The sequence below is a fragment of the Sceloporus occidentalis genome, unplaced genomic scaffold (assembly GCF_023333645.1).
Source record: "Sceloporus occidentalis isolate IW3139 unplaced genomic scaffold, rSceOcc1.0.p SCAF_11, whole genome shotgun sequence".
Taxonomy (NCBI): domain Eukaryota; kingdom Metazoa; phylum Chordata; class Lepidosauria; order Squamata; family Phrynosomatidae; genus Sceloporus; species Sceloporus occidentalis.
In genome coordinates, this window is record NW_028316991.1 from 12,939,968 (window position 1) to 12,965,078 (window position 25,111).

A 25,111-nucleotide genomic window follows, 5' to 3' on the forward strand; every position below is an offset into this window, starting at 1 on the left:
GCTGCACTGAAATGAGCCCAAATCGAACGGGAGATCAGTAGAAAGCCTATATAATTCAATCACACCACGCGAAATCCCAACAGCTATTAAAAGCCTGGAACGCAGGAACGTATCCAGACCCAGATGGTTTTCGAACATCAGTTATAAAATCTGAACCCTCCATTCCACTAATACTCTGTACCCTTCATGATTATTTAATGGACTTTTATAGGTATCGTGTTTGCCAAATGACTCAGGCTACCATAATAGTGCTCTTGATAAGGCCAAAACCCAACGGGCCGGGGGGTGTCTGCGCTGCACGGGCGCACCGGCCTTTGCCAGAGGCTTAGCTAGTCGAGCGGAATCGGCTGCGGCAAGAAAGCCCTAAATTGGATAATCTGTGCTCATTTTACATTTCTACATCTCTGCATATTTACGGGGATGAACGGATATAAAAAAGCTTTTGATGCGAGGACTTGGTAATAAACACATTTAGACGCTCAGAATATCGTCTTTCCCGGGATTGGGAGCGCACGTTAAATCCCATTGTGCTGGCATGCTTAACCCTTTCATAATCAGAGGATAACGGCACCAGGACATTAGAAAATATTCTAATTATATATTAATTCTGCCCCATTATATAAAATTGGGCAGAAATGTAACTTGTGCTTCAAATAGCTACTGCGTCTGTGAATGGGTTCCATATTTTATATTTTCTCACAATGGAATGAGAAACTGTATATGTATGAATAGGTTATATTTACTAAAACAAGCTGAGCTGTCCCTGCATAAAGCATGGTTAATAAGGGAAGATTGTTTCATAATGCATAGTGAAGGCAGGGAGTTAAAGATGAACATCTATTCATATTTACATTTGCTACCAATGCCGGTAGTCGGATCCTGGTATTGAGTAACACTGCTGGTCCTGTTTAATTACTCCATTTATTAGCTTATTAACAGAGAAAATGCCTCTGAATGTTATACCGCCATCCACGTAAAAAAGATGGACAGTGGATAAAGGGAATAATATCCATTCCCTTTATTAATGATTGGCAGCACTGGACTGCCCTCATTATAGAAGCTGTTCCCTGATTGGCAGCACTGCCCTCATTATAGAAGCTGTTCCCTGATTGGTAGCACTGGACTGCCCTCATTATAGAAGCTGTTCCCTGATTGGTAGCACTGGACTGCCCTCATTATAGAAGCTGTTCCCTGATTGGTAGCACTGGAGAGCTCTGCATGTAGAGGTACCTTGTTTGCCAGCCAGCAGAATAATGAATAATAATAAATATAGAGTAAAGAATATGCAGTCTTAATCTAAAGGTTCCTGACCTGGGCAAGTCTCTCTTCTTCTTTCATTTTCTTTTTCATCTGCTCTGTTTTCTTTATCTTCTTTCGCTCCAGAAAGGGGAGAATCTTCTCGTCTGCCAAGTTGCCACGAAACTCACAAAACTCTGGCCAATATTTGAACATAATACTGAAGATTGTCATCTGGTTGTAAAAAAAATATATACAATTAATTATATTTGTGTTTTTACCCAACAGACCAATACTCTGGGTGCCCAAATTATACCATTACAACCCATATTCAACTTTTCTATTTAAACAGTCAATTCTCTGCAAAACATGGTAGGCTCTTCAAAAGAAAATAACTATTACGCCACCAGTGCATCTACTTCCCATATAAATACTCTTAAATAATACATTTTCCGTAAACCGGTAGGACCCAAGGCAAATCCCCTTTACCTCCCGCATAAAAGTACATTAAAGGTGTCCAGCGCTATGTAAATACTCAGTATTACTGGGCATCTATTTATATGGTTACATACTTTTATGAAGTTTTTTTCCCTCTTATTGGGATTTTCAGTGCAAATAGTTTTAGTTATTTAGAGTGTCCATATATCACTCCTGATCGCTTCTAGCATGTTGGGTAGCATTTGCTGGGTCGGCGCATGCTGCCAGGGGTTATAAAAAGAGCCCCCCAATGCATGTAAAGCCCACTGAATTAATAGAGCTGCTTTCATTGCATTGTAGGCTAAACATACTAGAATACCCCAGATCTCCGCTTAACATAGAAAAAGACACAACTATCAATCCATCCCGCCTCACAATCAGCCTGTGGTTTATCATGTCGGTGGGGTAAACCTGTAGAGCCATGCAGCGATCAGAAAACACAGTTGGAAAGTTATACTTGTGTTCTTTTTTTTAAGCTTGTTTTGAGATAATTAACTAAGCGATGCGGAGAGTAAGCCTATAAACAGCTGGGGGCCTACGGTTGCCCAATACCGATCTGGAGAACTTTACAAATGGATAAATGGGTGTACGTTGTCGTCACTAGCAGAACAAAAGAAGCCAGATATATCCTCCAAGGATGGCTATGTTGGTACATGAAATACAATTAGATCAAATTCTTTACAAAATGTTCCCTTTATGATCACAGTCTGACTGCACTCGTAACTCCACAAATACCGAGACTGGATTATTCTGTTCCTCGTACATCGCTGAGCACTCAGCCTGTTTCTTATCTACAGGACAGCACACTGTCATCACAACAATCTCTTCATTCTGACAACAAAACATCCTTTCAAGTGTGCGCATTTATATCATAGACCCATAGCATACATTTTATTAATACCATGCCTCCTGGATGCAGCGTACTTTAAAGCAAAACACTATCTGCCCCACTGAAGTTCTTCTCTCTACATAAATAAGTCTCTTTCACGGCTCATTAGAGGTAAATTGCCAGATAAAATTGGAACGACTGACAATGTCATAAAAGGTATATGATTTACCGCATTATTACATTTTTAATTAGGACTACATCAGAGTGCCGGCACGATAACTAGATCTTGGGGGTAATGTAACAGGCAGGTGGCAATCAGTATTATCAGCCCACCTGTGCTTCACGGAATACATAGGGTCCCAAATCTCTCCTATGCTCGATGATCTTCTCGGCTTGCTCAGGTGGGACGTCGATCTGCAAAGCTGGAGGGATCGACGAGTTGATGAAGCAGTTGATGATTGCAGTGATCTTGCTTTGGATTATAGATTCATCACAGTGCGAGTGACAAAGTTCCTAAATTATAAATTCATTAACATTTTTAAAAATGTATTTGGTTGTAAATGATTCAGTAAGCTGGCTGTATATTTTTATGTAAGGATGTGATGTCTCCGTATGATCTGCGAAGAATGACGTCAGTCGAGTCATTACAGAAACATTCTAACACGTCAAGGAATTACGTCGTGCGAGACACGAGTGTTATTTTAAAGAAAAGGGGGATGCTAGACGTGAGGGGCAATAATTAATGTCCGAGGATGGAAGACTGAGGGGTAATGTGAGAAAAGTATTCTATGCAAAAAAGGATAGTAGATACAACCTGTAGTAGTACAGGTAAACACAGGAAGGATTTCAAGAAAGCCTGGGGTGTGCATGAAGCTATGCTAATGAATGAAAGAGACTGGGACATTCTTTTGCATCTTACCAAAACCTAAATGCTTAAAAAGTTCATTTTTCAGATGACTCGTTTACTTATTAGTATTAGTTAGGGATAACCCAGCAAGGGCTATATTTAAAATATACCAATCTAGTTATGTGGGACCCATATGGAAACTATGCTGTCCTTGATGCAAACACAGCTCTAGGTGAATTAGCATTATGCGCAAATTAGAATCATACCTTATATTTCTGTACTTCTTGCCAGAAAAGTAGCCCATTTTCAAAACAGTCCCCTTTGAGTGAGATGAACCGCTGGAACTGGTTGGCAGTAACTGGGTTTAATAAAGCTTTGCGGAAAGCAATTAATTCTTTGGAGGAAGAAATCCACTTATTGTCCAGATGCTGTAAGAAAAGTAGGAGCTGTATGAAATTATCAAGTAAGGGATAATCTGTAATGAATAAAGAAAACTGATGCTAATATAATACTGATGTTATAATAAATGTTTCGGATACTAATACTGATGTAACAAAAGTTTCTGATAAATGTTCTTTGGATTTTTTGTTTTGTACTCGTGAAAATAAACTAAAAAACAAACTCTGCAAACTTTGTAGCATACAAAGTGATGTTTCCATACTCAGATTTTCATTTGCATTATTATAGCCAACTATTTAACAAAGACCAGAATGGATATCAGGTCATGTGAAGAATGTTAATTATAGAACAGCAAATAAACATGATGTAAGCTAATAGGATGCACAGAGCCCTTTACACCCTGTGTACAAATAATAATAGTAATAATTAATTAATGAACCGAACATGAAATGCAACGTATATATATATATATATATACACACAGATATATATATATATACATACACACACATACATATATACACACCCACATATATATATATATACACACACAGACACACACATATATATATATATACACACCCACATATATATACACCCACACACACATATATATATATATATATATATATACACACCCACACACACATATATATATATACACCCACACACACATATATATATATATATATATATATATACAAACATTTATCGATATCTTGGTGAGATTAGGAGAGAAGGAAATATATGTGTTAATGAACTATTGATTGGACCGGATTGTGGGGAGAATCTTTACTCAGTTCTATTACTATTCATTTCTATTTTCTGATGTCATGCCTTTCTGTGCGATTCTCATGGAACACGGTTATCTTGGGGCAAAAGTTTGACAGTAATGCCAAAGATATATTGGTGACAGCAGATTGTAGAATGCTTGGCACCAAATGCCTCAATCAGCAAGACATCATTTAATTAGACTTACAGAAACAGAATGAATATTTCCATGAATGTCACTCTCACCTTCCATACTTCTATTTTCTTCTTGTTTGTCCGAAATATAACATCTTCTGCAACATCCTTCATCTGTGCCTGGATGATAAAAACCATATAAAAATGCCTTCTATGAATAAAATATCTTTATGTGCTCGTAAAAATTGGGAAAATATAATTCCATTGTAGGTGCACTTGGAACATCCAGATACCACGGAATAAAACTGCTGGTGGTATATAAATAAAAATAATATAAATTTAAATATAAAAATATAATATTTAATGATTTATTAACATTGTTTTTTGAAATTCTCTTCTGTACTTTGATGTCTCCCCGGTATTAGGAATTATATGTATCATTACTATACGTTTGTCACCATCTACTGACCACTTGCAAGAATGCAACTTTTAGAAATTCCAGTAGTCAAATGAGTATTTACTTTACATCTGCATAGTGGCTACCAAGTAAAACAACCACAACAACACAAAGCCAGAGTTTACAGGGACTCCATACCATGATGGCAATGTTAACAAGTGTGTGAGATCTCTCCAACTGAACCACTGGCCCAAGCCATTATAAGTCCAAGAGGTGGATGGAATCCTAATGGCTACTCTACTGGTTTCATTACTTGCCATTAAAAGTGTGTCCGGCCAGTATAGGTGTCAAAACTAAAACCCAAGAGCGCCGATCTCACCTGTAGTTTCTGGCGCTCTCTGAATTCCTCTGTCGCCAGATACATTGGGAGCCACTTCTTTTCTATCCTCATTCTGACGTATTTTTGTACCTCTACGAGGACGTTGGAAGAAAGCCTGTCGTGGAGAATTTTGCCCCAGCCTCCGGCGAGCTGCATGACCTGTGAACACAGAACAACAATAAAATACGATTCCAACACCAGTAACAGGGTGGTAGATAACTGGAAATGTATTTTCCTGTATTTGGTTGAAAATGCCAACTGTCTACTCAAGAGGTTAAAAACTGTGAAACGTTAGGATTTTTTAAATAAAATGTAGTTATCTGTAGACCGTGAACTTTGCCTTACTACTAAGGGGGTTCTCTCCATGCCATTTGCTGACCCTCATAGTATCACTTGTGACCCCAACGCCCCAGCACTTGACAAAATGAGCGCTCATACACAAAAAAGAATAAGATCAGCACCAAAAACAAACAGAGTCGGTCCAGGATTGCCTTATTCTGGCCACACTCCCGTCTAATGTATTTGAACCCTGGGACATGTGTATTATAGAAGAGGTAAGTGATATGCTTGCTTTCCTCCAGGCTTCATGGGACGGCTGGTAACATTCAGCTTGGAGGGAGAAGTCCATCCAAGTTGCCCGGGGGTAAAAAGCCAAAAACCATATTTAGCAGACGACATCCAATATGCAATAACCAGTCCTGTCCAATGTAAATTGGCTTAAAGAGAATGCAAAGAAAACCCCAGAGCCCAGAATGGGTTCAGACATCAGGTGAATGGAGCCTACTGTCCTGCTACGGTGCCTCGGTGACTGCATGCCTCAATGCAAGAAAAACACAAAAACCTTTGAACCAGAACAGTCCATGGGGCAATTGCCCCCACCACCTGGCCCATAAACAATTGGATGCAATTGCAGAGGTTTATTAGGAGAAACGTCCTTGTGCCCAATCCCACTTATGTTTGTCAAGCAAAACTTCACTCTGTTGTAACTGTTGAATGTTGATGATAACTTTTATTGAAAGTAATGGCTCTGTAAATTCCCTCACCTGCTCCTGTTGATCTCTTGTGGCCGGGCTGTTCGGACCAAAGAAATACTTTTTATTTAAATATTTGTTCTTAATTTCAATGGATTTCTCGTGGCGTTTTTCCTTTTCCTTGTAGTCCATTCTTCTGAATTGCTCGAGGTCTATCCAGCACTGTAGATCCATACTACAAATACAAAAACGCAATCAAGCTACGTTTACAGGCAAAACAACAAATATATATATACAGTTTCCATAACGTATGGAGTTCTACAGGCACCTAGCCAGAACCAATATTCTGTGGGCCGGTGATCTGGACCAGTACAGAAGGCGGCTCTCCAATAGAAGATTACACTGTAAGGCATCCCTACTGCGGCAAATTATCTTGGAGACCAGATCTCTGGTCATAGCTGAGGAACAGGCACCTCGCGGCAAACTACAGACTAGCATCTACACTTACTTTACTCTCGCTTATAACTACAACATCATCAGAAACTATTCCGCCATACACTTTTATACCTCGCAAAATGGTCGTCTAGAAATTTTCGGAAATGTTCCAGCTCCATTCTGTGCCGAATTAAAGTACCGAGGTTGTAGTTCTTGTATTCGTCTGGAACCAGGTCCCACAGGTTGGGTTCTCTGGGAATGTCAGCGGGTGGAACAAAAACAGACTTACGAGTCTGAACCTAGCGGGAGAAAGTGATTAATCGGTGTGAAACTTTATATATTCGATAGGATTATCAGAGCAACCGCGGGCACCTTGAGCTGTTGAATGTAGGACGGCTGTAACGGGAGGTGCAGGAAACATTCATTAATATCCAATATTCCGCTGACAGACTGCCAACGCAAACACCGGTTTTGGCGTCTTTTACAACAATAAAGTGGAGTTGATCAAATACATCACAAATGTAGACGGATTTACTAAAAAATTACAAAATCATTCCATGAAGACGTAACGTGTTGAAAAAGAATATTAATTTTAACTTTAGATTCCATTTCAGATCATCTTACAGTAATGCGGTGATTCATGCTGAAGGAAATATCAAACTGAAAAATGACTTAACTACACGCTGTTCCGACACATGCAAAAACATATCCGTCTGGGTATCAAAGCTCACTAAGCCATTGTTCCTTCTAATTTTCCCACTATACATTATATATTATTATCATTATCACACATTAAGCCATGCAGGGACTGTTCTTGTGAGCGTACAACTTTGCTATTATTTATCATATCGCTATAATGTTGTCACAAAGACAGTAGGTGTGTCCTGGTTAATTATTGGGAGTTCGATTCAAGAAGTCATCTAAGAGGGCCTTCATTTGTATAAACGATTACTAACGCTCCTCTGTAGAGTCCTAGCACCAGATGTCAGATTTCCAGGTGTTTTTGAGGCCAACTTTTTGAAAACTTCCAATTGGTAAAAAAATGACATCGCTGCCATGAGTCATAAAAAAAAACCCAATATGGCGGTAGATCTGTGGTCGGCTTTGTTTTGAATCATCACCCACTCACTTGAATCAGTTTAGTCAAAATCTTTAATAAATGTGGTAAATATTTTATTAGAAAATCAGGGACCTTGAAAAAAAAACCAGTAAATCTGCGTATCATACAAGCAGCATTCCCAAAAATATATATAAATTAAAATGATCTCTTTATCCCTTTAAACCATAACATGGTTTAGAGGTTATAGTAAGTTAGATTACTCTGAGAATTTAAAATGATCCATGTAATGGTAATTTTAGCGTTTCAGCCCATGCCCACTACTGTGATTCTATAATACACCTAACACATTTGTTTTACTATCTGCCCTGGAGTTCCGAGTGTCCGTTTCCAAAATCTATGGTAAGAACTGCTGTCAGCTATGAAAGAGATACCAGGGGAAAAAAAGGTTATCGTTATCTTAGGGGAAGGAATGATAAATTAGACCCAACGTTCTGCCACATTTTTGATAAATGACTCCACTAGCAGTCATTAATCTCCATGTATAAATGGGATTATGGGGTTTTCTGCATTTGACATTGTTTAATATGTCACTCCTTACTACATCCATCCAAAGCGACTCTGACATCTGCAACGTGGATTTGAGGAGTTATGTAATAATGTCTTCTGGATTTGCTACAACATCAAATTTGTCAGAATAGAAACAGTGATATTTCAGAAGGCAAGGAATTAGATTTATATGTCTGGTGTTACCCCGGCTGGCCAAAATCAACACTACACGTTCTGCGCAGACATATATAAATGACACATGAAGTATTAAAGTGACGAGGCCTATGGCGGCAGGTCCAGGGGGGCGTACAGCCTCCATAGACTGCATTAAAGGGCTCCGGGGGTCTTAAAGGCACATCAGGTCCTTTAATGCGGTGCAATCACCGACAAAGCAAGAGCAGCTGGGGAGCTTCCTTAGGTCGGCCCTAACTTACCTGTAAACCATGGCTGCCATGTCTCACACGCTGCCTGCCTCTGAGTGCTGGGAAGAGATATAAGCTGGCGCTCAGAACCAGTCAGCGTGCTGGGAACGCCAATGGAGAGAGCTTACCGGCGGCGGTATGCAAAGTGTATATTACATTTATTACATTGGTATACAGGGCCATTTAGTTTGTTGTGGAAGCCATTCCATGCATAACATGGTAGAACCCTGTTCTTTGGGTTCTGTCCATTAAACCGGCCGTGTGTATTATCTTAATAGATGGTTTTCTTAGAAATGCTCCTCTTACTTGGTCTTTCCTGGCCGCCTCCTCCAGTAGCAGAGCCTGAAGCTTTCGATAGCACTTGGAGTCCAGCTGTCGGACCTCTTCCACCAGCTCCACCTAATGAGAAAACCGCGCATAGTTCAGCACAGAAAAAAAAACGCTGGATGAGAATGAATTCAGGTGTCGGATTTATAACTACGTTTGGAGAGAGAGCGGCAAAGATGCGGAGAGTGTGATCAAGACAATAACTCATCACTCTGTAGGCAGCAGCCGATGTGTGCTGAGGGAGCAGATCTGCGGGATCTTCTCGTCTATTCATCACGCAGACAGGCTGCCGTTAGGGACTTCAGACTGTATAGCCAGAGAGCCTGCCTGAATATCACGTGTTGTGAGGTTTGTGGAACAAAAGTTATAAACCTTGGCGTTCCACCCAAGCAATACTAATAAGATGTTTACAAACCAAGTAACTTGAACAGTAAATGTTTCTTACCAACATGCTTCCTATCACATAATAATAATAATAATAATAATAATAATAATAATATCAGAAGTATCTTTTGGGTTATATTTACTAGAAGCTGAGGAACCAAGTTTTAAACTGAATACTTTTAGATAAAAGGAAACTACGGGTATATCGGGTGACAAAGTGACAGTGACCATAAAAAAGTGAAAAGTGATATTGTAATATTATGCTTGTTGCTGACTCCATAACTCATCATAAAAGATTTCCATTAATGCTTTCAGTCCCATGTAGCACATTGCTCACTCCTAAAGCTTAAAGGGTTAATTGTGTGAACCACTAGTGATCATTAAAGCACTATAGTGAGAAAGAGTAGAAAAGGTTTCTATTATTGCTGTTGATCTCTAAAAATAAGCTGTTTAGTGTCACGCGGGGTGAAAAAAGTTGTGATTACTCCTCATCTACGGACTTTTAAAGAAAGTGTTGTGAATTACAGTTTTTATGATCACGGTTGACGAATGTTTTTAAATATATAAAATTTAATACATTGTAAAAAGAAAGGATGGGTCGAAAATCCCACGATGACAAGACATAAAGTGTAAGCAAAAAAAATGGATCCAAGCATGTAAGGAGGCAAGAGTTTTGGCTGTACCTTGCTGTAAGTCTGCCTGTCTAACTCGGTCAGGTGAATCCATGCGGAGAGGAGAAGTGTGAGCACGTATTCTTCAGCGGAGTCAAATAAATCCTCAAAAGGTGGATCAAGTTTCTGGTAAATCTCCTTTTTTATGGTCTTCTCAACACCAATATCCATAGAGGCAGAGGGAGCGAGGTAGGTGCCAAAAATGAGCTGGGCCAGAAAAACACAGTTTTGTAAATTTTATTAATTTTATCTGAAACTTGATTTTCATAGAAAATATGATCCAACATAAAACTAATGCTCAAGTATTCTACTGTAACAGTCCCTTGTTTGCATTGTTTAAACATACTGTATATAACTGATGCTGTTTAGCGGTGATACCCAAAGAGGGTGGTGGTTAAGTGGAGTGGCCTTCCAGCGCAAGTGGATGAGGTTAATGTACTGACTCTCAATATAAAACAAGACCAAATTAAGCTAGAAAAATGGATGGAAGGCAGTGGCGGATCTACCGGGGTCGCAGGGGTCGCGACTGCGACCGGGCCCCGGCGGCAGAGGGGCCAAGCCAAGGGGCCGCCCGAAATCTTTTTTTAAGTTTTTTTTTTTTTTTTAAATAAGGCAGGGGCGTCCAACATGAGACCTCGAGGTGCGGCCCGCGTAAGATCGGCAGCCAGGGCAACCGATCTTACACGAGCCGCACCTCAAGCCCTGCTACTTACTTGTGGGAGGGTCTTCTGGACAGCACAGAGGAAGCGGAGTTCACGTGACATCCTACTTCCTCTGTGCTTTAGCAGAGAAGGCAGTGGGAGGCCGCGCCCCCTGCTGAAGTCTGTGAGCGGCATCGAAGGGAGATGCAGTGCAGGTAAGGGGGTGGGGAGGGTGTTTGAATGAGTTTGTGTGATTGAGGGAATGAATCTGTGAATTAATGATTATATGAATAAATGAGTGTGCGTGTGTGTGTGTGTGATAGCATGGATGTGTAAGTGCTGGAACCTAGGCATGATGGGACTGTGATTGCTGTTAGCAATCACACTCCTATCATGCCAAGCCAGCCAGTACATGCTGAAACCTGGCCAGCTGCCCCCCTTGTGTAGTGATGCTGCCAGCAGTATGGGGTCTGCACTTACAGCCACCCTGTACCAGCATGTACTGGCTGACTTGGCATGATAGGAGTGTGATTGCTAACAGCAATCACAGTCCCATAATGCCTAGGTTCCAGCATTTACTGGATGGATGTGTAAGTGCTGGAACCTAGGCATGATGGGACTGTGATTGCTGTTAGCAATCACACTCCTATCATGCCAAGTCAGCCAGTACATGCTGAAACCTGACTAGCTGCCCCCCTTGTGTATTGATGCTGCCAGCAGTATGGGGTCTGCACATCACTTACAGCCATCCTGTACCAGCGTGTATTGGCTGACTTGGCATGATAGGAGTGTGATTGCTAATAGCAATCAGAGTCCCATCATGCCTAGGTTCCAGCATTTACTGGATGGATGTGTAAGTGCTGGAACCTAGGCATGATGGGACTGTGACTACTGTTAGCAATCACACTCCTATCATGCCAAGTCAGCCAGTACATGCTGAAACCTAGCTAGCTGCCCCCCTTGTGTAGTGATGCTGCCAGCAGTATGGGGTCTGCACATCACTTACAGCCACCCTGTACCAGCATGTACTGTTACCTTACCGGCGGTTCCAGCGTTGCCGCGAGCAGGGGAGCCGAGACGCAGCCCGCGCGTTCAGCCCCCTGCTCGTTCTGTTCGCGGGAAGACGCGTTGTGGTCCGTCCGGCCGTTAGACGCGCGCCCCCGTGTGGTGATCTAAGGTTAGACGGGACGCGCGTCTCAGCAGCATGAGAGCCGTTCGCGCATGCATGAATATTTATGCCGCGTCTTAAAGGGGTACTTATCTCTTTTCCTCCTCCCCCTAATTTAGGGGGTAGGAGGATCCTGAGCTAGAGGACTATTTAAACCTTCAGTCTGCATGTACCCCTTGCCTGTGATAGTGCCTTTATTGCCTTCACTAGCGTTCCAGAATCTTATTTGCCTTTTCGTTGCCTGAACTTTGCTTGAACCTGACCATCCGTTGTTTGCTGCCTGCCCTGACCTCTGCTCGTGACCCCGACTATCCGTTGTCTGCTGCCTGCCCCGACCTCTGCTCGTGACCCCGGCTATCCTTTGTTTGCTGCCTGTCCTGACCTCTGCTTGTGACCCCGACTATCCGATTGCCAGCTCCTAGTACCATCTGGTTATTCCTGTACTGCTCGTCATCACCGCTTGGGGGCGCCTTTCCTTGTACTGCAGCGTGGATCCACAGCCTGAACCACCGTTAGTGACAGTATCACAGGCCATTCATATGGATCCCGCAGACTTGGCAAGGATGTCCAACCGACAAGACAGACAGGATCAAGTTCTAGCTGCTCACGCTTCTCAACTCCAATCCTTGGAACGGAAGTTAGACGATGTTGCAGACTTACTAAGATCTATGGCCACAAACTTGTCTCCGTCCATCTCGCAGGGGGCATCATCTGATTCTGCTCCTCCTGTTCCGGGGCCAAGTACTGCTGTTCCAGCTCCCAAGATGCCTTTACCTGACAAATTTTCGGGTGATCCTCAAGAGTGTCGTGGGTTCCTCAATCAGTGCGCCCTACATTTCCGGGCACATCCTCATACTTTCTCCTCTCATTGCAACAGAGTGACTTTTATTATAAACTTACTAAAAGGAGAAGCATTGGCGTGGGTATCACCTTTACTTGAACAGAGCTCACCCATTTTGGAAGACGCGGACGCGTTTATTGCATCATTTCGTGCTGTGTTTGATGCTCCTGGGAGACGTGAAGCCGCTGAATCCAATCTTATGGAACTGCAACAGGGCAGGAGAACTGTGGCCCAGTACGCCGTTGAATTTCGTACTTTGGCGTATGAGACAGACTGGAATGTCAGCTCCCTGAAAGCTGCCTTTCGCAGGGGTTTGAACGAATCCATAAAGGATGCACTCACCTATCGTGAAATTCCCCATGATCTGGAGAATCTGATCACATTATGTCTACGGTTGGAGGCCAGAGGTCAGGAGAGAAAATTTGAACGTGACCGAGAACGTGATCGTAGGCCACGTCAAGTTAGGCCTTGGATCAGACACCCTACTCCTGCACCTGCACCTACTGAATCTGCAGCTGCTGTGGCAGAGCCTATGGAGATCGGTCCTGTGCTTCATTTATCCATGGAAGAGAAACAACGCCGCCGATCTTTGGGACTGTGTTTATATTGTGGACAAAAAGGACATTTGATTTTTGCCTGCCCTAGGAAATCGGGAAACGCCAGAACTTAGTGGAGGCCGGAGGTGCTTCACTAAGTGCTACTGTTGCTTCACCTCCTCAGTCACCAAGACTTTTAGTTCCCATCAAGCTGCAGTGGACAGGCCACCAAGTGGCCACCCAAGCTTTCATTGATTCGGGTGCGGCTGGAAATTTTATAGACAAGGGTTGGGCCCTGGAACACAGTATACCCTTACTGCCCAGAACTCAGAAAACCTCTATTACGGCATTAGATGGCTCTCCTCTAGGAACCGGGATTGTGTCCCTCCAAACCGAGACCATTGGTGCCATCATTGGGATACTCCACTCTGAAGAAATACGGTTTGATGTGTTATCCAGTCCTCATATTCCCATCATCCTGGGAATGTCGTGGTTACAACAACATAATCCCAGCATCGACTGGAGAGAAGGACAGATTCTGGCATGGAGTAAAGAATGTTTAAAGAACTGTTGCAGCACTCCTACTAAATTAAATCTTATGCTCGAAGTACCTGCTCAGGATCCACGCCATCTTGTACTCCCTCAGTATTGGGAGTATTTAGATGTTTTTTCAAAGAGAAAAGCTGAAACCTTACCTCCTCATTGGGCGTATGACTGTAAAATACAATTGTTGCCTGGCACCAATCCACCTAAGGGACATACATATCCATTATCCCATCCGGAGAATCAAGCCTTGGCCCAGTACATAGAAGAAAGTTTACAGAAAGGGTTCATCAGACCTTCCGCATCACCAGCAGGAGCAGGCTTCTTTTTTATTTCCAAGAAAGATGGATCCTTGCGCCCCTGCATTGACTACAGGGGTTTAAATAAAATTACCATAAAAAACAAGTATCCGCTTCCCCTCATTACAGAACTTTATGATCAGCTGAAAGACGCTACTATCTTCACGAAACTAGATCTGCGAGGGGCCTACAATCTGATTAGAATCGAAGAGGGGGGCGAATGGAAGACGGCGTTCAATACGAGATATGGACATTATGAATATCTTGTGATGCCTTTCGGGCTATGCAATGCCCCAGCCGTGTTCCAGAGCTTCGTGAATGATATCTTCCGTGATATGTTGTTATCACATGTTATGGTCTACCTCGATGACATTCTCATTTATTCTAAAGATTTGGAAGAGCATCGGCAACATGTTAACCAGGTGCTACAAAGATTAAGAGAACATTCCCTATTTGCCAAAGTCGAGAAGTGCGAGTTTGAGTGCGACAAGGTGAAGTTTCTAGGATATATTATTTCTGCTGGGCAGCTGGAGATGGATCCAGGCAAGATAACGACCATCCAAGATTGGGAAGAACCTTCTGACATTAAAGGCATTCAACGATTCGTAGGGTTCGCCAATTATTATCGTCGCTTTATTCGCAATTTTTCCCAGATCATCTCTCCCATAATTGCACTCACTCGGAAGGGGTCGAATCCAAAGTCTTGGACCCCTAAAGCTCGAAATGCTTTTGGAAGATTGAAGTTGGCCTTTACAACTGCCCCTATCCTACAACGTCCCAATCCAGACTTACCGTTTACCCTGGAAGTTGATGCGTCTGAGACCGGGGCTGGGGCCATTCTATCTCAGAGAGACCAAATTTCGAATCGTCTACATCCCTGTTCTTATTTTTCGAAAGGCTTTCTCTTCAGCGGAACAAAATTATGACATAGGGAACAGGGAGTTGCTGGCTATTAAATTAGCGTTAGAAGAATGGCGACATCTGCTTGAGGGGACTGAAATTCCAATTACCATTCTTACAGACCATAAGAACTTGGTGTACATAGAAAAGGCCAAGAGACTCAATCCACGTCAGGCTCGATGGGCATTATTCTTCACACGGTTTAATTTTACCATTTCCTTTCGGCCGGGTTCAAAAAATACAAAGGCTGATGCGCTGTCCAGAAGACACGAGGCGCCTAATGTGGAAACGTCGGTCGAACCTATAATCCCTCCTACGAAAATAATTGCCACGATACACAGCACTCTCATGTGGCACATCTCTAAATCACAAACACCCCGTCCCAGAGGACAAATTCCTCCGCCTGGGAGACTTTATGTGCAACCCCGTTTCCGTAAAGCCATTTTGTCCTGGGGTCATGCCTCTCCGGTAGCGGGTCACCGGGGAACTCGGAATGTTAAATTTCTTTTGCAGAAGAATTTCTGGTGGCCTACTATGATACGTGACATATCTGAATTTGTGCAAGCATGTACTATTTGCGGTCATAATAAAACCCCTCATACCAGACCGGCAGGGTTATTATGTCCGTTGCCTGTTCCAGATCGGCCATGGCAACACATAGCCATGGATTTTGTCACGGACCTGCCTCCTTCTCAAGGCCATACGACTATTTTAGTAGTGGTTGATTTATTCAGCAAGCAAACACATTTTATCGCTCTAGCTAAACTTCCATCTGCCAGTACATTAGCGGACACCTTCATGAGAGAGATCATAAGACTACATGGAGTTCCGCAAATCATCATTTCGGACAGAGGGTCACAATTCATCTCGAAATTCTGGAGAGCGATGTGTAAACTGATGGGAATCGAGTTGCATTTTTCATCATCCCATCATCCTCAATCTAACGGGCAAGCTGAGAGAACTAATCAAGTACTTAAGCAATATCTTAGAATGTATGTCTCGGAGGATCAGTCCGATTGGTCGACACTTTTGCATCTTGCGGAATGGTCCTACAACTGCTCTTATCATGAAGCACTACAGATGTCCCCATTCAAGGCGGTTCACGGTTATGAACCGGCACTCTGGCCTGAAGAAACCAGTTCTACGGGGGTACCTGCAGCTGAGGCTCAATTTCAAGTTTTACGTGACCATTGGGCACTTATTTCGGAACAGTTGAAGCAGACTAAGATTTTGCAGAAGAAGACCGCTGATAAGTCTCGATCCAAAGGGCCGGTGCTCAACCCAGGAGACTATGTGTGGCTTTCCACGAAATATCTTCACCTCCAGCAAGCCGCCCGAACTTTAGGACCTAAGTATATTGGTTCATATAAAATTAAAACAAAAATTAATCAAGTTACTTATTCTCTGGTTCTGCCTAAAACACTGCGCATTAATAATGCGTTTCATATTTCTTTATTAAAACCGGTAATTAGAAATCAATTTTCCCCCACGGTTCGTACTCCTGATCCGGTAATAGTCCAAGGTGAAGAAGAATATGAAGTACAAACCATCTTAGATTCTAGAAAGAAACAGGGGAGACTGCAATACTTTATTAGATGGAAGGGATACGGTCCTGAGGAGAGTTCCTGGGTCCCGTCCTCTGATGTCCATGCTCCAGCCAAGATTCGTGCCTTTCATAGGAAATTCCCCCAGAAACCGGCTCCTAATCGCCAGGATGGCGCTTGTAGACAGGGGGGTACTGTTACCTTACCGGCGGTTCCAGCGTTGCCGCGAGCAGGGGAGCCGAGACGCAGCCCGCGCGTTCAGCCCCCTGCTCGTTCTGTTCGCGGGAAGACGCGTTGTGGTCCGTCCGGCCATTAGACGCGCGCCCCGTGTGGTGATCTAAGGTTAGACGGGACGCGCGTCTCAGCAGCATGAGAGCCGTTCGCGCATGCATGAATATTTATGCCGCGTCTTAAAGGGGTACTTATCTCTTTTCCTCCTCCCCCTAATTTAGGGGGTAGGAGGATCCTGAGCTAGAGGACTATTTAAACCTTCAGTCTGCATGTACCCCTTGCCTGTGATAGTGCCTTTATTGCCTTCACTAGCGTTCCAGAATCTTATTTGCCTTTTCGTTGCCTGAACTTTGCTTGAACCTGACCATCCGTTGTTTGCTGCCTGCCCTGACCTCTGCCAGTGACCCCGACTATCCGTTGTCTGCTGCCTGCCCCGGCCTCTGCTCGTGACCCCGGCTATCCTTTGTTTGCTGCCTGTCCTGACCTCTGCTTGTGACCCCGACTATCCGATTGCCAGCTCCTAGTACCATCTGGTTATTCCTGTACTGCTCGTCATCACCGCTTGGGGGCGCCTTTCCTTGTACTGCAGCGTGGATCCACAGCCTGAACCACCGTTAGTGACATGTACTGGCTGACTTGGCATGATTGCTAACAGCAATCACAGCGAGCACAGTCCCATCATGCCTAGGTACCAGCATTTACTGGTTGCCTGGGTATGATAAGAGTGTGATTGCTGTTAGCAATCACACTCCTATCATGCCAAGTCATATTGCTAATTTTGTCCAATTGTGTGTTACCTACTTTTATTTAACATGTGAGTTTTTATTATTATTTTTAAAGGTGGGGGTCATTTTCGGTTTTGGCTAAGTGAACCCTGAATGTTTTGGTCCAGAATTTTCATTTTAGTTCATCCCTAGAATAAATCTAGGGAATCCTGAATTTGTAGTCGCAAAACTTTCAAGGCCCAGAAATCAGTGAGAGGAAGAGTAAAGGTTTTGTGTCATTTTACTTTATTTTAATCTGCATATTTTATTAAAGGCCATATTTTTTGTCACAGTGAAAAATGAGTGCGGCCCGCGCACGTATACAATTCTGATGAAGTGGCCCACTGCAGAAAAAACTTGGATACCCCTGGATTATGCCCTTTGTACATGCGCCCCTTTTTCTTTGATTTTTTTACAGATATGATTCAATATGTAAATTGAATTTGTTGAATTAGTTGAAAAATAATTGTTGGGTAAAAATCATGTTTTTTTGGGGGGGTGAGGGGGTGGGGGGGCCCTTAACAGATTCTCTAGTTACGCCCCTGATGGAAGGGATTAATATCTGCCAACAAAAGTTGTTTTCTATGTTTGTAAGGAGTTCCCTCAACCTTTATCTATCCATGTACCCCCTTTAACCAAAAACCTATGTTCCAACTGAGGGGCTGACGGGGCTGAAGCGCCAAGCCCATGTGTCTTTAATGGACTACTAGCCAAACTAGGCTAACAATGGGTCCAGGATTGCCACGTCCGGAATGTATTGTCCCAAAACCGATTTGGGTCCATCAAAGCGGCACTCCACTCCACTCCATGGCTGTGCCCTGGGACGTGAAAGCAGAGGGACTGAGAGAGAACCGCTAGAACACGCTGTGCCCTACTGATACCCTTCAACCGCTGCAAACAATATGGCGTAGAAATCACACTTATGTATTATATAGGAGTACGACTACTAGTTTTCTTCACTCCCATTCCTATGATTTATGAACTTGGCTTGCCAAATCACTAAGGTATTTTTCTCTTGATGACCAAGTCTGTGATTGTGATCCAGAGTCAACTATCTGGCCTTTGATGACTACATCAGACAGGTTAAAAGTACTGTATGTTCTCTGCTTATAAAAGGCACGGAATGATAAGGGCGCTGTATTTGTTCGGTACACTGCCAGTATATTTGTTTTATGGGCCCATTCATCTGCCTTCTCTTTTTACAATATGTGACATTGCAGGCAATGAAGAAGAGGAAGGGGAGATTGCTGACGCATAATTTTTAGCTCTAGGGCCTCAAATCCCTGTTTTTCCCAGTCAATCAGTGTCAGGGAAACACTCCATTGAAATCATTGAGAGTGCTTTCTAAGAGGAGTCTCATTAGACCCCCACCCTGAACGGTTGCCAAGTCAGCGATGGAGCCATCTGGCGACGGTTATATAGCATGGCAGGAGATGTGTTTGACCATACACATCTCCTGCATGGTAAATAACTGGGGGGTGGGCATGTAAAAGGGGCAAATACATTTGCAATGAGGACCACATGTAAATTTAATGGGGTCACTCAGCTGTCATATGCATTAAAGTGTATAAGCTGGCTGTCCCTTTAATCCAGCCTGTGGTCAGCACCAAAAAAAGTTAAAATGTACCCCCAGAACTGCACTACGAGGTATACACAATCAACATGTTGAGAGCACTTTGTTGAGAGTGATGTTTTTTGGATTTGGATTAGGATGTGTGGACCACTATTACCCTTCTCCTCAACACCATGAGCTGATGTCAAATCAAAGGTAGTTCACACACTATGGGGAAAAAGTAAACTCAGTGGAGGGTATTTTATATCTGACCCCCATATTTTATATCCGCCCCTCTTCAGGGCAAGGTTACCTGTCTACCATATTGTTTGCTGTATTTTCCCATTCTTGGACTCAATATTGCGTCCTCTATTAACAAAGTTATTTCGCTGTCTTTGGGTGCATTGCACAAAGTTTAGGTCATGTTATCACTTTATAAAATATAAAGTAATTGTCCATATTGAGCAGCCAGCCCAAAGAGACAAGACCATGTGCTATGCTTGGATACACGTCGCTCACACACCTGACAGCTCTGAAATACCTGCATCGCACCTGAAATCCAAACCCTACATTACGTTCAAGATAAAAGTCAAGCCACATAACCCGATTTAATTTGCTTTAACTGCTGGTATTTTTCCAAAACACGAATTACATTTTCCATGTGGCTGCTGCCAAACTAACATAAAAAGTGTGGAAGATCTCTATACATGGAATGGATGTGAAACAAAAGTCGGTGAAATAGAAAACATTCCCAACATCTCTGCGGAGACCCTTAACTACACCGAATATTAATGCCTTAACGGAATCTGTTCACTAAATCTTTCGAAATAAACAATGAATATCTATCATGCAAGACCTTCAGGGATAAAAACAAGTTGGAAATGTTAAAAAACACTAATTTTTAAACATTGTATTTACACTTTTGGAAACACCCCAAAAATGCATCACAAGAGCTGCGACATGAATCCATGCGTGGAACTTTTTTCTATAGGGTATTGCATAAGTATAATATACCAACGTATAGAATGATCAGAGCCCTCTGGTTATTTGTTACTACAACTTCCATAATACTCCATGTGTCAAGATCACCAGGGATCTAATTCCAATTTTGTCCTTATAACAGTCCCGAAACAATCTGATGACGAGACATCCGACTTACTTGGGATTGCCTGCATAGTTTAAAAGGCTGCAAAGTCTCCTGGTAAAACATGTGGTGATAGGTTTGTAGATCGAACCAGAAGTAGACAGAGTTCTCCCACAGCTGGAAACAAACAAGCGAAATATCTCAGTATGTACCATTATAAAAAAAAATACATGCCATACGGAGAGCGATACATCTCATCAACTAGAGATGAACTGATCATTGATGATATGATATAGATCACACACTATAAGTATTATCTCTGCTGATCCTGGTATGTCCAGTTTCCTTATAAATCCAGAAAGCCAAAGTGATCCTTTATAGGCTCGGGAAAACTCTTCTGCTGCCTGTTCCCCAGTGGTCTTCACACACTGCTTGCATCTGAGCAGCAGGAATTAACATTACCTCCTGCACTCAGACTCAGTCTGTGGGACCAGTGGGACTGGGTATTCAGGGGTATTCCGGGGTGGGGGCAGGGGGCTTCCCGCAATGCAGGGGCCTCCATTTTGCAAAGTACAGGGCTCCTCTGCAAAACCAAAGGCGCCAAGAAGTGACTTCTTGTCATCATGCGACCTGGCGCCTGGGGTTTGTTGAGTTGGCTGTGAAATTCAAACTGCAAAGCTCACTCCAGAAAAGTCGAATATGTCTAATATTACATGTAATCCAGTTTAAGAGCTGATTGGGATGTCCATGGCATGGTGGTGCTGAGGCCCTATCCTATAATAGACTTACCTTGTTTCCTGAACGTTCACAAAAAGTGGTGAAATAATAACCCGCGCGGCTGTCGAGTCGGAGGGCTTGTAACATTTCCTCCATCTTAGAGCTTCTCAAGACGTCGCTGCTAATCGCATCCTCTTTCTGCAACAAAGAAACACTTTGGGAGATGACTGATGCACACGACTGGTTCCCAAAATCAAAATAGCCGTAACAATGTAGCGGCGTTTTTTTGCATTCTAGGCATAAAAGCTGTCCTTTAGGAAAATGGGGTGATTTACGTTTAGGTTTTTTAAATATGACGTCTGAATTTTGTGATTGGCATGCCCTATTCAGAAAGCTCTTGTGGAGGCGCAAATTATCTGCAAAAATATCACCCAGTGGGTGTTAGTGCCATCAAATAATTCATCCTCCTGTAAATGTAGACACGTTTTATTATACGGAAGACGTAAATCCACATAATGTAACTGGTGAAACGCGATTTCTGGGTGATTTTTGGGTTTTCTCGTAATCTTTCGAGACCGTGTTGGCTCGTTCCCTGTTTCTGCAGCCTTGTCTTTTGTAGACCGCTGTGGCTCTCAAATCTTACAGAACGGGGGTGGATGGCTAATGACATTGTTGAGCTGCCAACTTCCATGGTCAGCCCAGGAGTCAGCGTGCAGGTCCTTGGGCCGGACAAGCATCTTTGGAGTTGTAGTCCAACAATTTAAGCTCTACAGGTGGACTACACCCATGTTTATACAGTCGCGGTATTAACAAGCGGCTATTTGACCTGAGAGAGAACTCCCATCTCTGCAGTATTATCATGACCTCAACAAGACACTCATCACTTCCACTTTATCCTCATAATCCTTCTCTAAGCAGCCTGGACTGCAATCGAGCTGTTTAAGCGTGGAACTATTCAAACAGAATCCCCTACCGATTACTAATTGCTGGTGGAATTATTGTCTCAGCCGCTAGGAATGCTAGCAGGTATGTCATATTTAAAGTATTTCATAAATCACCCTTTACATTGCCAGATAGTCAATGTTTACTTTTTTGGACTCGTTTGTTGCTGTTCCTTTCCAAGGCACTTTACGGGGCTGTGTCACAGAGAACCGAGGAACATCCCGCGGGATGAAATCTTGATAGCTTCCATTTATTTCGAGAAAGCAGCAAATTAAATGTTGTTGATTCCTTTATGTTATTTTGGGCTGCAAGTCAATATTCCGTGAAGTCATTTCCCGGCAGGGAGAAAGGCTGCGTTCCATGAAACGCAACATACATCGCCTGTCATGCAAAAGGGCCCCGCTCATATTTTTTAGCTTTAATTATATCGTTTTTTTATAAAGGCATTACAAAATAATAGAAAGGGCTTCCAGAAATGACCAAGAAGCTAATAATACCAAATTATAAATGATGAAGTATGTAAAAAAAAAATGATGGTTTGTATATAGATTTGAAGAAGACATTGGAGGCGGACTAGAAATTCTCAGCCCAATAAAACAGTCTTATATTACAGTAGCCAAAATGGCTAATGTGATCCATGCAGCTTCTGTATCAATGTCACTGCTATGTCCTTTCCACAAGGGGAAAATAAATCTATATGTGTTGGGAGAATAAAGAAATATCCAGATTTGTTCTCTAGATGACACGGTTGGAAGCGCAAGTCACAAAACAACTTTTTATTCTCCTAGCATATAAATTTCTGTAGTCATAGAACTCACTTTCAGAACGTTTCCCAAAGCATTCTGACTACGTGTTGGTGGCACGCTTGGCGCTTCCTTGGCTGTATCCAGAGTTATGATGGATGGATGGCTGCTCCTACATCTTGTTCTAAAAAATACAATAGTTAATAATACTTAAAATGCGTGTTTATAGAAATCTTGGAATGATATTTTACATTCTTGTGTATTTAGTTTCTTTGCCGAATCTCATTTTTATTTGTATTCATAAAATATTCTTATACTAATGGCGCCTTTTGTCACTTGTTTTGACAATATATTAATCCCAAAGTGGGACTGAATTTATGTTATGGGGGGTTATTAATGCTAGATCCTGGAGAAAGACAGGAAAGAATAAAAAATGCAACTGACGGGGTCTTATTTATAAGAATACTAAGAAATTGTTAAACAAATCTGAAGATAATAAACTAAAACAATAACCAAGAAAATCCTAAACAAATCCACGGAGTAAGATTAAGGAAGTAAACAGTGCTTTAATCCATTAGGGGCAGGGCTATTTTACGACACAGGACAATAGCAAATTTGGTGTTTTTCCCCGTTATTTCCCTCTTTTCTCATGTGAACCCACACAAAATATATATTTTTTTGATACGGCTTTTATTTAACAATATTCATATATAAAAGACATCTTGTTTCATTAGTAAATTGCTAATTTAAATGGAATATTTCAAAATACCCCCACAACTACACAATATTAACTAACAAGTAAATATTAAAATTAACCCCTTAGGTCAAGTTAAAAAAAATAATAACACAAATTATATTATTTTTCTTAAAACCTGGGAAATATTGTTTCTTACTGTTCTCTGTCTGTTAATTTGAGCTGGAGAGAGAGGCAGAGAACAGAGAAAAAGCGAATCTGACGCTATGCACGCATCTGAAAAATGTTTTTCGTTTGTTTCAGCAGCTGCCGTGAAAACCTGTGAACGCTGTGAGATATCCTTATACCGGATCACAGAATAATTACCGTGTCTTGGCGCTGCCGCTAATTGCACTCGCAGGCAAACTTCTGCTGCATTTTCTTTGTGGTGGGAAGTTTGCGGAAATCATATTCCCGGGCTGCTTCCAACTGGAACTCCTTGGCATCTTTCTTGATGATGGCACTGGTGGGTCACTTTTAATTAACTACACAGAAAAAAAAGTGCATCAGTGAAAGAGTCTGCAGAAAATATGGGTAACTACTTATATGATACTAATTACAAGTTATAATCACTATTATTACTAAAGGCTTTAAATACCAAAACAGATTCCAGAGCTATGAATCAAGTTGCTACATAAAAGTGTAGAAAAAAAACAACCTTTGGTTCTGGGGTAGACCTCATTTATTATTAATTAATTATTAATAGTAATACTATCAATTATTATAATAATAATAATAATAATAATTATTATTATTATTATTATTATTATTATTAATTGATTTATTATTTCATAAATACACAATATGCAACAACCTGTTGGAAACCGTGGACAAATGTTTGAGTTTTTTGGTGAGGTTAAAGTGCATGCTGTGATTGCAGTTAGCTAATTAACAAACATTTGGTTTAAAAGGACCCCTTTAGACAGGCTATGGACCCCAAGGACTAGACTGCTCCACTAGCCATACATGTACACATCTCATATGTCTAGTCAATCCAGGAGAATCAATGGCAGCACAGGAACCACATACTTAATGATATTGTACGGTTAACCTTACATGTGCTAATGCAAGCAGTCTTCACACTTATTTCCTTCTTTATTGCATGAAAAGGATGTCTACGTTAAAAGAGTGTTGAGTTGATGCCGGCCGAGGACGGCAATTTGCAATCTAACACTTGGACATCAATATGGGGTTAAAGAGTCTGATTTTAGATCCCAACTTGTTAGAATGCAGTAGTCACACCAGAACTGATATAAATGAGGTCGTATTTTTTCGGTCATTCTGCTTAAAGACGCCAGTCTATATTTTTATATATATATATATATACTCACAGGAGGAACAGAGCTAGGAATTCTTGGCATGCATGACTTCGGTCTTAAAGGCAACAGCGTCACTGTATGTGCAAAAGGGTCAGCATCTCTTTTGGGTCTCAGCTGGCGATCATACCACAGTTTCAGGCCAGCATCAACATTGTGAGCCGAAGAAGAATCAGCCAAACAAAACCGAGGTCCCCTTGTAAGAGAAATCCAATGGAAAAATATACAGCAGAAACCTACTTGTAAACCAATGAGCAAAAGGAAGGATACT

General features: G+C 42.0%; 1 protein-coding gene across 1 annotated transcript in view; it reads right to left on the reverse strand.

Annotated features, from left to right (window-relative positions):
* Positions 1 to 1,296: 1,296 nt before the first annotated feature.
* LOC149305591 (regulator of G protein signaling 22-like) overlaps positions 1,297 to 25,111 on the reverse strand; it is a 34,343-nt gene continuing 10,528 nt past the window's right edge. Inside the window, exons 10-20 of the mRNA XM_089477586.1 lie at positions 21,179 to 21,304; positions 20,465 to 20,566; positions 10,299 to 10,493; positions 9,202 to 9,303; positions 7,009 to 7,169; positions 6,514 to 6,676; positions 5,471 to 5,629; positions 4,806 to 4,874; positions 3,656 to 3,817; positions 2,876 to 3,055; positions 1,297 to 1,470 (exon numbers count right to left, since the gene is read on the reverse strand). Coding sequence (XP_089333712.1) covers positions 1,297 to 1,470; positions 2,876 to 3,055; positions 3,656 to 3,817; positions 4,806 to 4,874; positions 5,471 to 5,629; positions 6,514 to 6,676; positions 7,009 to 7,169; positions 9,202 to 9,303; positions 10,299 to 10,493; positions 20,465 to 20,566; positions 21,179 to 21,304 — 1,593 coding nt within the window. The remainder of the gene's footprint in view (positions 1,471 to 2,875; positions 3,056 to 3,655; positions 3,818 to 4,805; positions 4,875 to 5,470; positions 5,630 to 6,513; positions 6,677 to 7,008; positions 7,170 to 9,201; positions 9,304 to 10,298; positions 10,494 to 20,464; positions 20,567 to 21,178; positions 21,305 to 25,111) is intronic.